Source organism: Gigantopelta aegis, chromosome 4 (genome assembly GCF_016097555.1).
Source record: "Gigantopelta aegis isolate Gae_Host chromosome 4, Gae_host_genome, whole genome shotgun sequence".
Lineage (NCBI taxonomy): Eukaryota > Metazoa > Mollusca > Gastropoda > Neomphalida > Peltospiridae > Gigantopelta > Gigantopelta aegis.
The window spans coordinates 60,397,543-60,413,331 of record NC_054702.1 but is presented as its reverse complement, the minus strand read 5'-3'; the positions used below and the strand labels follow the sequence as shown (position 1 = coordinate 60,413,331).

Below are 15,789 nucleotides of genomic sequence, written 5' to 3'. Positions count from 1 at the left end.
ATAATCTTTATGATTGTAAAATAACACCATATCATTGTGACATAAGGTTATGACATTAAAGGTTTTAACAAAGTTTGATGGTAACACTGTATTTTTTCCCCCCGTCTTTTTGATGAATATCGTCTTCCTATGTTCTCTTGTTAATACAGAAGCAACTACTGGCTGTGCTAATAGCAGGTGCTACAAGTGGGGATAAAAATGCTTTGTTTCCACGAACAACTAATATCACCACTGTTTTGAGAGTGATCCATGAGCGCATACTGTCTCGGTTGTCTAAATGTGCACTAAGCTCGAGCACTGTCTTGTACAGGTGCTCATGATGTAGATCAGAAGTAGAGTACTCGGTCCAGTTGTCATGAATCATATGTTTACACTGCAAACAAATCAGGTGTGGTTAAACTGTGCTTAAAACGTACAGACCGACTGTTAAAGAAATAAGATACTATCCAACCAATCCAGAAAGTGACTAAGAAATGAACAGAAAGAAAACAAAATAGAATTTTCGTTGATAATCTCATAATTTAATGTGAAAGTAAAACAAAATAAGAAATTGATTAACAATGTGAAGACTATAATACTTTAGCTTATAGACTTTCTCAGTAGAACGTAAATGTTTTGCCGTAACTGTAACCTCCAAAACCTCCGTGGCCGATTCCAATGCCGATTCCATAACCCATGCCGTAACCTCCCATGCCGTAACCTCCCATGCCGTAACCTCCCATGCCGTAACCTCCGTGTCTGTATAGCGTATCCGTATGTACAAAAAACATGTTATAAAGTAAAAACTACTACAAACCAGGACAACCAGAAACATATTCGATATGCAGAACATGACATTTAACAGGTAATTTTAGCTGTTATAAACGATGTATTATTTTGAAATATGTTATAATGTTTGCACACTCCCTTTCCTTTAGCTTATATTTACCTAATAAAGATTATGCATAGCAATATCATTAAAACAGACGCGTTCTACACAGCAACATTTTTAGGTTTATTCGGATTGAGTTTTGTTTTCTAGCTATAAATAACTCCGCGAAAAGGATATTATTGTCATTTATTTTATTAATATCCTTGTCAGTTACATAATGTCATTTGTTTGATGTTCCTGCAATCAACCTAGTATACCTGACATTGTTATCCCTGTCATTTGCACGATGTACTGTCATTTACGTAATATTCTACAATCAAAATAAGGTTTGACCTAGAAGAGATTGCATCAAAAATAATTTTTGTTGCATCTGCTTACAGAATCATCCCTGAACAACATAGCACAGATATATGCACACCCAATTTAGTGAACAAATACATGAAATTATCAGGGCAATGAATGAAATATATTCAAAGATATTCTTTAAAATTAGTTCAGAGATATATGGATGAAAAGTATCATTCAAGATGACTGCCTTTGTACAAAATGGGTACCAATATACCCCCCCCCCCCCCCCCCCCCCAATCGTACATAAATGTAGATATGTACAAACACTGTACTTGTGTTAGTGTTACTAATATTGACAAGGAAAGCCTGACAATTTAACTAATTATTTAGTTACAAAAATGACATAAATGATGTGTTATGCCCACCGTTAGCTTTGGATTTTATCGACTTAAGTTAGCCAACTGATGAAACGCATGAGCAAATAAATATTTTTTTCTATCTTATAAACCATCTTCTTTGCCTAAACACAGTGACACATAAAAATAAAAAATGCAAATTCAATTAACATATACATTATATGAACCAAGAATTAGAATGAGAGTGAATATGACTGAAAATGACAAAAGTCCATAAAATTCAACATTACTCCATTCATTATTAATGCAATGCTGCATATAAAATATCCCTTCCTGCTAATCAAAAAGTGTAACCCGTGAAGTGGCGACATCGGGTTTCCTACCTTAATATCTGTGTGGTCCTTAACCATATATCCGACGCCATATAACCGTAAATAGAATGTGTTGAGTGCGTCGTTAGATAAAACATTTCCTTCCTTCCTTTCATTCATTATTAAACTTTATGATCCTTGAATTGACATAGGAAGACAATATGTGAGCAAATAAGAAGAACATATCTGCAGAGAAGAAGCGGCAAACACGTAGCATTACAGCTGTATGCCATCAGAACTGTATAAATATACCCACGGAGTTCTGTCATGTGCAGGTTTGAATCGGCATAACCAGTCAAGAAGGATGCCTCGTCCTCGTGGATGGCAGTCTACATATAAACAATGCATATGACTGCTTCATGTTAGCAGTATGACTCTGTCAAATGTCAACAGAAAAACGAATTTTGACTAAGGTAAAAGTTTAGTTTTTCAGATTATAGTACACAGTTATGCACATATTAAAGGGACTGATTGGGGTGGGTGAGTGTAGGTTATAGGACGATCATCAGGAGGTCGATATATATGCCACCCGGAACAAACAATGGTCATTTCTCTACCAGCATGTTCAGCTGTGAATGGTGACATGTAAAAAGTCACATATAGTTTATGTGATAAGTGATTTTGACACAAGGTAGATGAAATACAAAATAAGAAAGACACATTTGCAAGACAGAGAAAACCCCCACTAAATGTATCAAATCTGCTGTATATCTTGGTACATACATAGCCATTCAAACCGACGTTGGCATCCAGTCTAAGATAACTTCAGCTTTTCAGAAGTAATATGTCTTCTGTTTAACCTTTTGGTATTTACATATCACAATTTATGAGGTATCTTAGGGCAAGCTCAATGCATGCCAGTATCACTATGTCATATCATTCTTGTACATAAGTTGTTTCATCAGAGTTGAAATATTCAAGGACTCCTGAAAACTGTCAAATCAGTTCGTGATAGACATGTAGAGGCTATACCAGGTCATAGATCACAATTATTTATGCTATAGGCTATGTTTCTAGCATTATTGTCTGTAGCACCTTTTTAATATCAATAGAACCGTCGATTTTTGTATGTGCCTTTGCCTGTCTGGAGCCAACATATCCTAAAAAGGACAACTCATGTTGTCTAGCTCTTCTTAGGATATTGGTTTAAACATACCGCTAAAGTATTGCATTTGCATGGGCTGGACTTATCACAAACAAATCTTGACAAGTTACACGTTTGCAAACTACATGCTCTTCCCTGTCAACTTCAGTCTAATAGTTGCGTCTACAAAGCTGTCTGCCATAACATAATTAAACAGCAGACTACTTGTGCGTATACCATAGGCGTATGGGCTCCCATTTGTTTAGGAGGTAGGCTTCATTTTACCCAAATTAAACGAAAATTCCCAAACAGCTATACAGGAATACAAACGAATCACTACACATATAAATGGATTACAACTAATTTTAAGGTTCGAATGGTGAGAAAACATAGTAAATATTTCTCAGGTTAGCACAATTTGCCCGAATAGCTGTATAATGATTTCTCTAGCACTAGAGGTGGGGGCACTAATCCTCCCTCCGCCCCCTGTCTCGTACGCGTATGGATACATTTCTGGATTTTCGTCAACTAAATGGGAAAATAACTATGATCTATGGCCAATAAGCTGATGTTTGTCTGCATACCACATTCTGACTCTACATACCTCTTAATGATGTTTAAACATTCTTCTACAGAATTTTCATTGTTTAGATAAAAGCAAATGGTATCACAACTATTGGCTCATATTGAGTGTCACTTGTGTGGAAAGGTATGCTCTATTTTTGCAAGATCCTGCTATCATCCCTGTTTTAACAGTGATGCATAAGAGCATGCCATCACAATGCAGGTAGGATGGATGTCTTGTCCTTGGAAGTGCTAATAATTGGAACAGTCACAACCTTGCCAAAACATCATCCGAACTAATGCCTTGTGTGATATCATTTTGAAACTATTAACATTTTGTCATTCAGATTTGATTTGTTGGACGAGTGTATGTTAAGGCAGTACCAAAGGAATATCAAATGTGCAACGTTGCACATACAAGTATTTAAGTATATGGATCAAATCGATATATAAATAACAATTCCCATGTGTGTCAAGCAGGTATATGAAGTCTACATGACTAGGGAGCAGAATTTGTTTTTGAAAAATGATTCATGTGGATTAATTTCTTTTTACTATATATGTATGAAACTAATAATTTACTGAATAATCCAGAGTGTAAGGTAGTGTAACATTCGCGTTATTGTACGCTATAGATACTCATTATGTGAAAATAGAGAAATCCATTTCAGTGTAAATAGATATAATCCCGTTATTCATGTGTAATTTCAAATGCCTATTGGAGCACTGGCAAAACAGACTATGACACAATGGCGCACATGGAAGAAGTGGGCCAATAACGGGTGGTTGCATGTAACAAATGGAAATTAATTAGGCACACAAATTTCGGTTTTGTCTTCAGTCAATAGGCTAATTGATGAAAAGTAAGACCATGTTATATGTGGAACTCAGTAATGTACAATGTGACATACTATACTATACTTGTTATGTTTTTAAACACAAATGATATAGATTATCAACATCTCAGATCACTATGGAAGAACGGTTATTTCAATGTTAATGTTGGTGGCCATCTTGAAAAAAATGTAAATTTAAATTAAGGGAGATTTATCTAAGTCTTTATGTAGGTTGTTAGAGACAAAATGCAATGCATTTAAATGAATATTTACTAAATATATCTCGTTTCAGCACACATACATTTGTTTACTGTTGAAAACTATGTAATGTGACGGCCATATTTAATTATGCAAATTAGTCCCTTTCCCCCACTTACATCAAATTGCCTTTTTATATGTTGTCTAGGATAGTCTTAAGAGTAAGATACAAAACAAATATTTTTTTTGCAAGATTACCAAATCTCAGATCACTTTAAAATTTTAAGGAACAGTTATTTCAATGGGAATGTTGGTGTCCACCATGAAAAATGAAAACCATCTTATATTATAAATAAATGGAGGCCTTTCTAAGTCATCACGTAAGTTATTATGAATAAAATACAATCATTTAAAACATCCTTTACTGAATATATCGTGTATTGGTACACATACAATTGTATACCATTATAACATATATGTCATATGGTGGTCATTTTAGTTTATGTAAATTAGTCACATTCCTCAACATATATAAATGTACATGTTTGATATGTTGTCTAGGATGGCTGTGAGAGTAAGTTACAACACAAAGTAGTTATGCTGCAAAATCGTCAAGCTCTTGGATTACTGAACTTTTAAAGAACTGTTAAGCGAGGTATTTCTAAGTTATCAGATAACTTATTACAGACAAAATTTATTAAATATATCTTGTTTCAGAACACATACATGTGTGTATACTGTTGAAAAATATACATGTGGAGGTTATATTTAAGTTATGCAAACAAAGTTATGCGAACCCGGTGCCTACCGCTATTTCGCTCAGAAGATGAAAAACCCAGCACCTACTAAATTTACTATTAATGGTTGTTTATGTATGTGTGTGTGTGTGTGTGTGTGTGTGTGCACACGCGCGCGCGCGCGTTTGTGTGTGCGCGCGCGTGACGGGTGGGGCATACGATTCAGCGGTTATAGTGGTCGTCTGAGGTGTTATGGGTCGAGATATTGATCGTTCTCGATGGACATAATAATTGGTATATAAAAAACCTATGTATGTACCTTTCTGCCTGTTTAATGTTTATAGTTTATATTCTGAAGAAAAAATATGGTTATAACATTTATAGATCATTATAAAATCGATCATATTTTAAAACGTTCTGGTGATGCTTATGCTTAAATAGTAGATCAATCAGAAAGAATTTCTGAATGACAAACAGTTGTTCCCATACAATGGAGATTCGAAGGGAAATATCAACAAGTCATGCTTCCATTAACTTTCAACAACTGCTGTTCGGCAAAATCTTCCAACACCATGTCTGTGTTTGTCCGACTGAATCTAAAGACATCCGCTTGACGGGTCTTATATATAATAATTTTCAAAACAAAGTTCTTATGATTCTGTTTCAAAAAAGCTATAATTATTTACTTTAAAATAATATGTTATTAAAAAAGTAACAATGAAAACAGAAACACGTAAACGCAAACTCTTTTAATATAAACAACATAACGGTATTTTATGTTTGTCAAATCGTGATGACTCATACATACCGACAAGGCCATTGGTTTGTCAGCACGAAATATACCAATAATATTGTTACACCAGTCTATGATACTTTATCTGTGAGAAACTATGAATTTTATTTCCTCTGTTCTGTGTTCCCGCTATGGTAATATATGTCTTTTAAACACCAGTTTCACTGTCCATATGAAATAAAGGGACTCTTAAAAAATCGAGGAAGCACATGATATATATTTATATGTGAACGTATTCCGTGATACATGTATTCAAGCACCACCTCCGCACCACTTGTACGACCCATCCGTCCACCCGTCTGTCATTCCGCCCATCCATCCATTTCTTTCCATCCTTCGTTCCATCCATCCATCCTCTCACCAATCCATTCATCCATGCATCCATTCTTCCAACCATGTTTCTGCACCGTGTGGCGATCACGTGTTACGGTTTTGTCGTTCAGACTCCTCGTCCGAAGCAGGTTGATCCATCTCTAAATATGTCAACTTGAATTTATTTAGGCGTGTCTATGTAGATCGTGTACGTCCCTAAAATATTTCCTGGGACCGCCATTGTGTCTGTTTGTATCTGTGGTGGGGTGGCATGCGGCTCAGAGGTAGATTGGTCGTCTAAAGTGTTATGGGTTGTAGGATCGAAAGTTATCGCAGGATTCACAACTGATATATATATATATATATATATCAAAGACCACGTGTGTACCTTCCTGTCTATATTGGGCGGGACGTAGCCCAGTGGTAATGTGCTCGCTTGATGCGCGGTCAGTTTGGGATCAATCCCAGTCTGTGGGCATGTTGGGCTATTTCTCGTATTGTGGGATGGTGCACATAAAATATCCCTTGCTACTAAGGCAAATACTGCATCAGGTTTCCTATCTACGACTATATGTCAAAATTACTAAAGTTTTGACATCCAATAGCTGATAATTAATAAATTAATGTGCTCTAGTGGTGTCGTTAAACAAAACAAACTTTAAATTTTCATGTCTATGTTTTCCTTTTTGCAGTTTGTTATTTTGAATAAAGTAATTAGTAATAACATTTACTAGTTGATTATAAAATCGAATCCCTTTCCACAAATGTCCAGTGACTTCATGCTTATTTAGTTGTCTAATCAGGACACAACAGTTGTACTCAGTTTCTGTTGCAATGTAGATTCGAAGAGGAAATCTTTCAACACCTTGTCTGTGTTTGTCCGACTGAGTCTAAAAATAGACTGGTTATGTGCTTATTTTCAAAAACAAAGTTTTACTTATTTTGTTTAGAAAAACAAAAACTACAATAAATTGTATTAAAATAATATTTTATTTCAAAATGAATATTGAAAACAGAGAGTAGTATACGCAAACTGTTTTAATATAAACTACATGACGTCATTTTGTGTTTGTCAAATCATGATTACTCATATTTAGTACCGACTAGGTCATTGGTTTGTCAGAACCAAATCGACCAACACTAATGTTACACCAATGTATGATACTTTCCCGATTCTGTGTGCCCATTATGATCATATATGTCCTTTCACTATGCATAGCACAACATATGAAACAGAGGGACTCTTTTAAAACAAATTTATATGTGAACGTATTCCTTGATACACATTCAAGCCTCACCTCCCCAGCTCGTGTGCGACCCACCTTCCCGCCCGCCTATTATTCCGCCCATCTATCCATCCATTGATCAACGTTTTCCATCCTTCCTTCCATCCATCCATCTACACACTCATACATCCATCAACCCATGTTTCAAGACAGTTAAATAATTGCGTATTCTTCAATAAACGTCAACGAATATGTATTTACAAATATTTATTTACTATAAGAATAAAACCAATGACAATGTCCACCTTGTATCACAAGTTACAAACCACAATTACGCGTATCTTCCCTTCAGTAATACACCATGGTGTTTCTGAGAAAAAAAAACAAGTAAAATATGTAAGTACGAATATTATAAATACACATGGGAACAAATAGAAATATTTGTTGTTCCTATACTGATTTTTTGACATGCTTTGGTCTGCATTTCTAGAGTGTAATAAAAAGGAACATTATAAACATAAATTTTTAGAATATTTAAATCAACTAACTTATCGACCAATTGCTCACATAGCTGTTACTGTTTAATCGATAATAATAACGAACGAACAAGAAATGAACCGACGAAAATCACGAATATCATGTCTATATCTGTTGAAAATAACATTAATGTCAAATAATTTCATGTAAACGCCGTAACCTCCAATACTTAATTTTTTTGCCGTAACCTCCGTGGCCGATTCCAATGCCGATTCCATAACCCATGCCGTAACCTCCCATGCCGTAACCTCCCATGCCGTATCCTCCCATGCCGTAACCTCCCATGCCGTATCCATATCCTCCCATTCCATATCCTCCGTACATAACGGGGTATCCGTATTCAATGGCCGAGGCGACAGCCAGACAGACGACAAGGGCAACAATAACGGCTTTCATCATTTTGAAAATCTGAAAAATATGGTATGAAACGATTTCGTGAAGATTTTAACGGGACTTCATCAATGATGAATAATGGCCCATGTTGAATGAAACGTCGAAGGATTTGAAGTTGAAGACCGGTCATATTTCGTTGTGGCTTTATAAGTGAGTTTCCACACCCTTATTATCGTGGCTAATGTGTGTTCCCACAACATTACTATCGTAGCTCGAGTTCCGACACCCTTCCTATCGTGGCTAAAGTGAGTTTTCACATCCTTATTATAGTGGCGCGAGTGATTTCCCACACCATTACTATCGTATCCTTTCTATCGTGGCCAAAGGGAGTTGTGACACCCTTACTATCGTGGGTAAAGTGAATTTCCAGACCCTTACTATCGTGGCTAAAGTGAGTTCACCCACTCTGACTATCGTGGCCAAAGTTCGTTTCCACACCCTTACTATCGTGGATAAAGTGAGTTCCCAAAGCCTTACTAGTGTGGCTAAAGTGAGTTGCTAGACCCTTACTATGGTGGCTAAAGTGAGTTTCTTATCTAACTCTCTAAACCACACGCTGAATTTACAAAGCGAAAACTAAATATAGCTGCAAATACGTTTACGAAACAACAAATGCTTCGGTAAAACCGTCTCCACGTGTTTGACATTTAATGGTCGTTTTTAGAGGGGGTGAGTGTGCATGTGATTGAGTAATGTTACCACGAAAAATATATTGAAACCCCCCCCCCCCCCCCCCCCCCCCCCCCCATTTTCCTTGCAGCAGGGACGAGAGCAGCTCGACGCACGCCTGTGATGAGTTAGTCAAACGGAGAAACAATGTATGTCTTTGGAATATTCTGTGTTTAGTATTGTCAATTTTATCATAACTAAAGAAGTAATATATATGGTTTAAATAAACCAATATAAATTAACTTGCTGCTAATCGAAAAGGGTAGCCCATAAAGTGGCGACAGCCCAGTTTCCTCTCTCAATATCTGTGCGGTCCTTAAACATATGTTTGACGCCATATAACCATGTGTTGAGTGCTTCGTTAAATAAAACATTAATATGCCTATTATGCAATAAACTTCAACGAATATGTATTTACAATTATTTATTTACTATAACAACAAAACCAGTGACAATGTCCATCTTGTATCACAAATGACAAACCGTAACTACACGTAGCTTCTCTTCAATAATATATCATGATGTTTCTGAAACAAACAAGTAAAATAAGTAAGTACGAATATTATGAATACTCATGGGAACATAGATAAATATTTGTTTTTGACATGCTTTGGTCTGCATTTTTACTGTGTAATTTTTAGAATATTTTAATCAACGAGCTTACCGACCAGTTGGTCATAAAGCTGTCACTGTTTAATCGATAATAATAATGAACGAACGCACGTCAAATGAAGAAACAAAAACAACGAATACCCAGTCTATATCTGTTGATAATCTCATAATTTAATGTGAAAGTAAAACAAAATAAGAAATTGATTAACAATGTGAAGACTATAATACTTTAGCTTATAGACTTTCTCCGTAGAACTTACATTTTTTGCCGTAACCGTAACCTCCAAAACCTCCGTGGCCGATTCCAATGCCGATTCCGTAACCTCCCATGCCGTAACCTCCCATGCCGTAACCTCCGTGTCCGTATCCTCCCATGCCGTAACCTCCGTGTCCATATCCTCCCATGCCGTAACCTCCGTGTCCGTATCCTCCCATGCCGTAACCTCGCATGCCGTATCCATATCCTCCCATTCCATATCCTCCGTACATCATGGGGTATCCGTATCCAATGGCTGAGGCGACAGCCAGACAGGCGACAAGGGCGACAATAACGGCTTTGATCATTTTGAAAATCTGGAAAATATGGTATGAAACGATTTTGTAAAGTTAAGTAATAAAACAAATATGTTTCAGTCACACGCTTTTAAAGGGCTCACGTCCCCCGCCAAAAATATAACAATTCAAGACTGTTTTCAACTGAAAGATTGTGTAGAATGAAAAGTCCAAGGATTTCAAGTTGAATACCGGTCTTTTTGCGTTGTGCCGTTGAATTTCCAAACACATTATATCGTGGCTAATGTGAGTTCACACACCCTTACTATCGTGGCTAATGTGAGTTCCTACACCCTTAATGTTGTCGCTTAATTGAGTTTCCACATCCTTGCTATCGTGGCTCAAATGAGTTCCTACACCCTTACTGTCGTGGCTTAATTGAGTTGCCTACTACCCTTAAGTGGCTTAATTGAGTTCCACACCCTTACCCTTACTTATTATCGTGGCTAAAGTGAGTTCCCACACCATTACTATCGTAGCTAAAGTTAGTTCCCACACCCCTACTATCCTGGCTAAAGTGAGTTCCCACACCATTACTATCGTGGCTAAAGTGAGTTCTCACACCCATACTATCGTAGCTAATTTGAGTTTCCCCCACCCTTACTATCGTGGTAAAGTGAGTTCCCACACCCTTAGTGTTAAAGTGAGTTCCCACATCCATACTATCGTGGCTAAAGTGAGTTTCTTATCTAACTCTCTAAACCACAGGCCGAATTTACGAAGCGAAGCCTACATTTTCTTACACTTACGTTTAAAAAATATAAAGACTTCGTAAATCCGCCCCCACGTTTGACATTTAATAGTTGATTTTGTTTTAAATTGGGGGGGGGGGGGGGGGGGGGGGGGAGTGGAGTTATGTTACCACGAACAAATACATTGTAAAAAAACCCCACAAAATAATTTTGCTTGCAGCGAGACGGGGAGCGGGTCAAACCACGCCATTAATGAGTTAGTGTAACGATGAAACAATGTGATCCGCATATTCTAAATGATTAGTGTTGTCACGTTTATCACAACTAAAGACCATAATTAAAATTAGAGAATAATAATAAATTGAAAATTTGTTGGGACAGTAAAATTGTGAACATGATCAAAAGCTATTGGATGGAACCTTACGGCGGGAGAGGTCGAATCGTATACAATAATTCGAAATATGTACTTTTAAAAAATATCTTTTAACACAGAATTAAATAAATAGTGTTTAAATAAAGGACACCTTTGTAGAAGTAATAAGTTGTTTCCATTTGATGGTGTTATGCCTAGTAATAACCTATATATACTTTCCTTTTATTATCAAAATATGGATACTGAAAAAGATAATGAAATTCATCACGTAGATTGGTGTTACATAGAGGAGATAGTCTGTCTTTTCGTTTGCCATCTCGCAGGTTCCATAGGTAAAAACATTATTACTTGTTTGGACACCACTTAAAATAATTAGCATTTTATGAGGTAAATGAAGAAGATGCTTTTCAAACGTATACAATGTCATCGAATTCAGCCTTGCAGATATTGGTATTTTAACCTTTGAGATACTATAATTATAAACACTTTTTTATTAGTTATAGTATGACTTAGCCAATGCTTTCCCAATCCAAGTTTGTTTAGAGTGTGATTAATGTAAGCTAACCATTTGAAAATACCCGTTTGTTCAGTTCCATTTCTTATCATGTATTTGTATAATATATCTGCAATTTTGCTTAAATTACCTGTTATCAATGAATCCCCAAAACTGAGCATTCTAGTTTTTATTTTAATTTCTAAAGGGTAAATACCGTATTCGACATACAGCATTGGTAATGGAGTATTTATTCTAACCCTCAATATATCTTAGACAATTTAGCTATATTTGCTAAATAATTTGGATGTTGCCGAATCTCCAGATTTGTGATCCATATGGGTATATGGGGACAATTGTGCTTTGAAATAGTTTAAGCTAACAGTCTATAGGTATATTCAAGTTTCTAATTCTAATTTTTAGAAGAGTTAAACCTTTTTCAGCTTAAGCTACTAGTTTTTATTATTATTATTATTATTATTATTATTATTATTATTATTATTTCTTCAACTGTCCCCTTTCCTTTGTCTCCTTTGAATTCCATATCATTTCTTCACGATTTGGCAAATCCTCCTATCTTTCAACTTCTTTCGCTGTCCACCTCCACATTCCAGTCCTTGTCTCTCCAACCGCGACAGGTGCATGTCTTTTGTGAGTTTGTCGATCAGCTGTTTTTAGCTGTGAGCTTAGTTTGACCACTTCGGGGAGTGCTCAGTAGTTACTTCCGGCATTGTTAAGAGGCACATGCAACACCTACTATACACCCCTACTACCGGCGGTCGTTAGTTAGTGCTGTGGGTCAGATCAGCTTTACTAGCGGTGAGACATGCTGGCTAAAACGTTCATCATGTCGTTTGTAAAAGTTAATGAGTAAATACTCAATTGGCAAACTCCGGTTATGTGTGTAAACGAACCGGAAGTAACCAGTTGTGTGTATTGTCCTTTATAAGTTACATTAAATTAATCATAAAATAATACCTTTTCATCTTTGTGAAACAGTGTTAAATCGCGATTTAACTAAAATTAGTAAGGAGAACAGACCAATGGCTAGTGGAATTTAGTTCTAAAAACAAATAATTATTTACTCGTAAAAATTAACATGTTCATCTGAATTTAAATTTTAACAATCAACAAGTATCTGAAGTAAAAAGTTACAAACACTAAGGGTTTGCGTTTCAAGAAACGGACCAATGGAAAACATCATATAAATACTATTCTTGAAAAATCAAGTATCATGATACATTGTTTACATTCTTTTAAATATAGGTTATCAATAAAAATAGCACAGACACTAGCTCAGGTGCTATCATAACAAGGAATGTTAACGGAGAAAAGGAAAGTATGCTAACAACTCATTAAATGTGTGTGGTCTTCGACAAAAGGTTAAAAACTATGACATTGTGTGTTTTGTAGAGACAAAATTAGATTCCGTTGACATTATTGATATTCCAGGTTACGTCCAGTCCTGTAGAAACCGTAAAACCGAAACATTTGTGTTATTTTTAGATATTGAATAGGAATATTTACTTTGGTGTAAAGCTGAGAGAATATTTACAAAACTGCATGATGATCTACATATTGGTGCGGTTTATCTGATCTACATATTGGTGCAGTAAGTCTGAAAACTCAAACTATTATAATGCTGAAACCATCTACACTGTAAAACAAGGAAGTCAAGACCGATTACATTCTACTACTTGTTGATATGAATGCCAAAACCAATACTTTACCTGGTTATATTGCTGACTGTGATATTGCTGACTTGCATGATCTATATCAAATTGTGAGTGAATATTTGAATAGTGCAGCATGCATAGTTTAATATGGACTAGTGTTAGACAAGATATTAAAACGAACAATATTGGTTCAGCTGTTAAACATGTGTAAGTCTACTAAATGGCCGTTTTCGCAATGATAAACATCTGGGAACATTTACATGTAAAGACTCATTTGTAGTTGACTAAAGCATTACCTCCATTTCCCTTCTAGCATATATAAAATATTTCCAGATATGTGATTTCAATCCAATACTTTCTGATATTCACTGCCGACGTTTTCTCCCAACACTAGCTATGCAAGACAGGCCCATTCCATGAAATCAGCCCATACGGAATAAATATTTCTCTCATCCTCAGGTATAAAGGACAGAGCTATCCGATGTAAGAAAGCTATGTAAGAAAGTTCTACCCTACGTGGGATATCACGCGCACTCGTTTAGCATGACGTCGTTAGTAATACATGGCGTCATATTAATGTGAGATGGTGATGGTGACACAGTTTTAAATTATTAATTTTTATTAAAACCTTCATTGTAAAAGCTATCTTTTTAATTTGTAGTGTTAAATTTTATTTAACACATAAAACAAACATGATAAATATGATAGTGTAGTTTATTTATGATAAAATGGTCACATAAGAAAGGTTATTTCTTGAGCAGTCTTTGTCTATTCGTGTAAAATAATGGCTTTTTTAACCGAATGGATGAGAGAAAAAGATTCCATCATATGTGGTTATGTGAGATAGAACAAGTACATCCTCGGTGGTGAAAATTTCGACCATGGGACTCGGCATTCCTCGTCCTAGGTCGAAATTTCCGCCAAATCTGGTATACTTTTTCTATCCCACATGACCACATATGATGGAGTCTATTAATTTTATATAGGCTATGACGCTGTTGCGTTTAACATGGGGAGTATTATGTCGTTGGTAATATATGATGTCATGTGAATGCAAGTTGGTTAGTTTTAGATCGATATTTTGTTATTAAAACCTTCATAATAAAAGCTATCTTTTTCTAATGCTAGATTAAAAAGTCGTGTCACAGGAGAGGTGAGTTCATGTGATATGAATTCCAAAAGTTTGTTACTAACATGATCTGGTTCAGTTGATTTGTTTGTATCAATAGACGTTCAAACATCATTTACATCTTGTTCTTTGAGTGTTATACTACTAAAACATTTGGCATACTTGGTAGATTCCAGAAGAACAGGTTCTGGATTATTTAGTGTAGATTGTTCAATAAGAAAGTGATTAAAAGTATCTGCAATTTCTTTTGGTAAGGGGATATTGTTGTTAACAATTAGTGGCGGTATAGTAGACCTAATGATACCTCGATTTTTTAAGTGTTTACAATATTCCACCATGCTTTATTACCAAACGTGTTCAGGTTATTAATCTTATCATCTAACTTTTTATCACATTTGTCACGGAACATGCTCTTAAATTTGTTTCGCCTGTGGCGATTTTAATTGTGTTAGAGGGCCGTGTGATGTTTATTGCCCGTAGCCCAGATGGACAACTTGTTACGTAAGACTTCTGCGCGACCGTCCTCGATCGGTACGCCTAATACACACCCTCAGCCAGGTGCGGAGGCCATGTGGCTAGTAGTTACGTATTATCTCCGGTAGTGCTGTTTATGGCCAGGAGATTGCTCGCGGTTGGCGACAGCCAGACTGACGATCAGTGAGAAATATACCGACTCTAGTAGATGTAGAATATGAGATGATACGTGAGGTACCGCCTTGTACCCCCAGGCGAATTCTGATTTATAATAAATAGCTAGTGTTTTAGAGATATCGGGAGAACGAATAGGAAGGCTCCGAGGGAACGTTAGTCTGTTGGACTTTGGTAAATATATTTTCTGCTCTGTGTATAACCTTGATGTGATTGATGTGACTTTAAATATTTTAATACTGTATTATACCAATATTCTTTAGACAGTGTCTTCGGTCATCTGACGAAGTAAATCGTAGACTTTTTGTTCTAACATTATACGAGTATTTGGTAATATAAAGCTTAGCCAGTCATCCTAGCGGACCTAGGTACACTGTAG

General features: G+C 36.1%; 2 protein-coding genes across 2 annotated transcripts; both read right to left on the bottom strand.

Annotated features, from left to right (window-relative positions):
* Positions 1 to 596: 596 nt before the first annotated feature.
* LOC121369925 (acanthoscurrin-2-like) lies at positions 597 to 8,572 on the bottom strand. The gene is made up of 2 exons (XM_041495008.1): positions 8,343 to 8,572; positions 597 to 738 (listed from the first exon to the last, which is right to left on the bottom strand). Exons 1-2 carry the CDS (start codon positions 8,570 to 8,572, stop codon positions 597 to 599), a joined length of 372 nt encoding a protein of 123 aa, XP_041350942.1.
* Positions 8,573 to 10,081: 1,509 nt separating this feature from the next.
* LOC121369924 (neuropeptide-like protein 30) lies at positions 10,082 to 10,411 on the bottom strand. Its single transcript, XM_041495007.1, has one exon. The coding sequence runs from the start codon at positions 10,409 to 10,411 to the stop codon at positions 10,082 to 10,084; it is 330 nt and encodes a 109-aa protein (XP_041350941.1).
* Positions 10,412 to 15,789: the final 5,378 nt, after the last annotated feature.

What these genes read in the sequence shown, in the direction of transcription:
- LOC121369925 (XM_041495008.1), bottom strand. Translation starts at nt 8,572, where the DNA reads ATGATGAAAGCCGTTATTGTTGCCCTTGTCGTCTGTCTGGCTGTCGCC. An exon ending in GGTTACGGCAAAAAAATTAA is followed by an intron (nt 739 to 8,342) that starts GTATTGGAGGTT and finishes TACGCTATACAG; the next exon opens with ACACGGAGGTTACGGCATGG.
- LOC121369924 (XM_041495007.1), bottom strand. Translation starts at nt 10,411, where the DNA reads ATGATCAAAGCCGTTATTGTCGCCCTTGTCGCCTGTCTGGCTGTCGCC.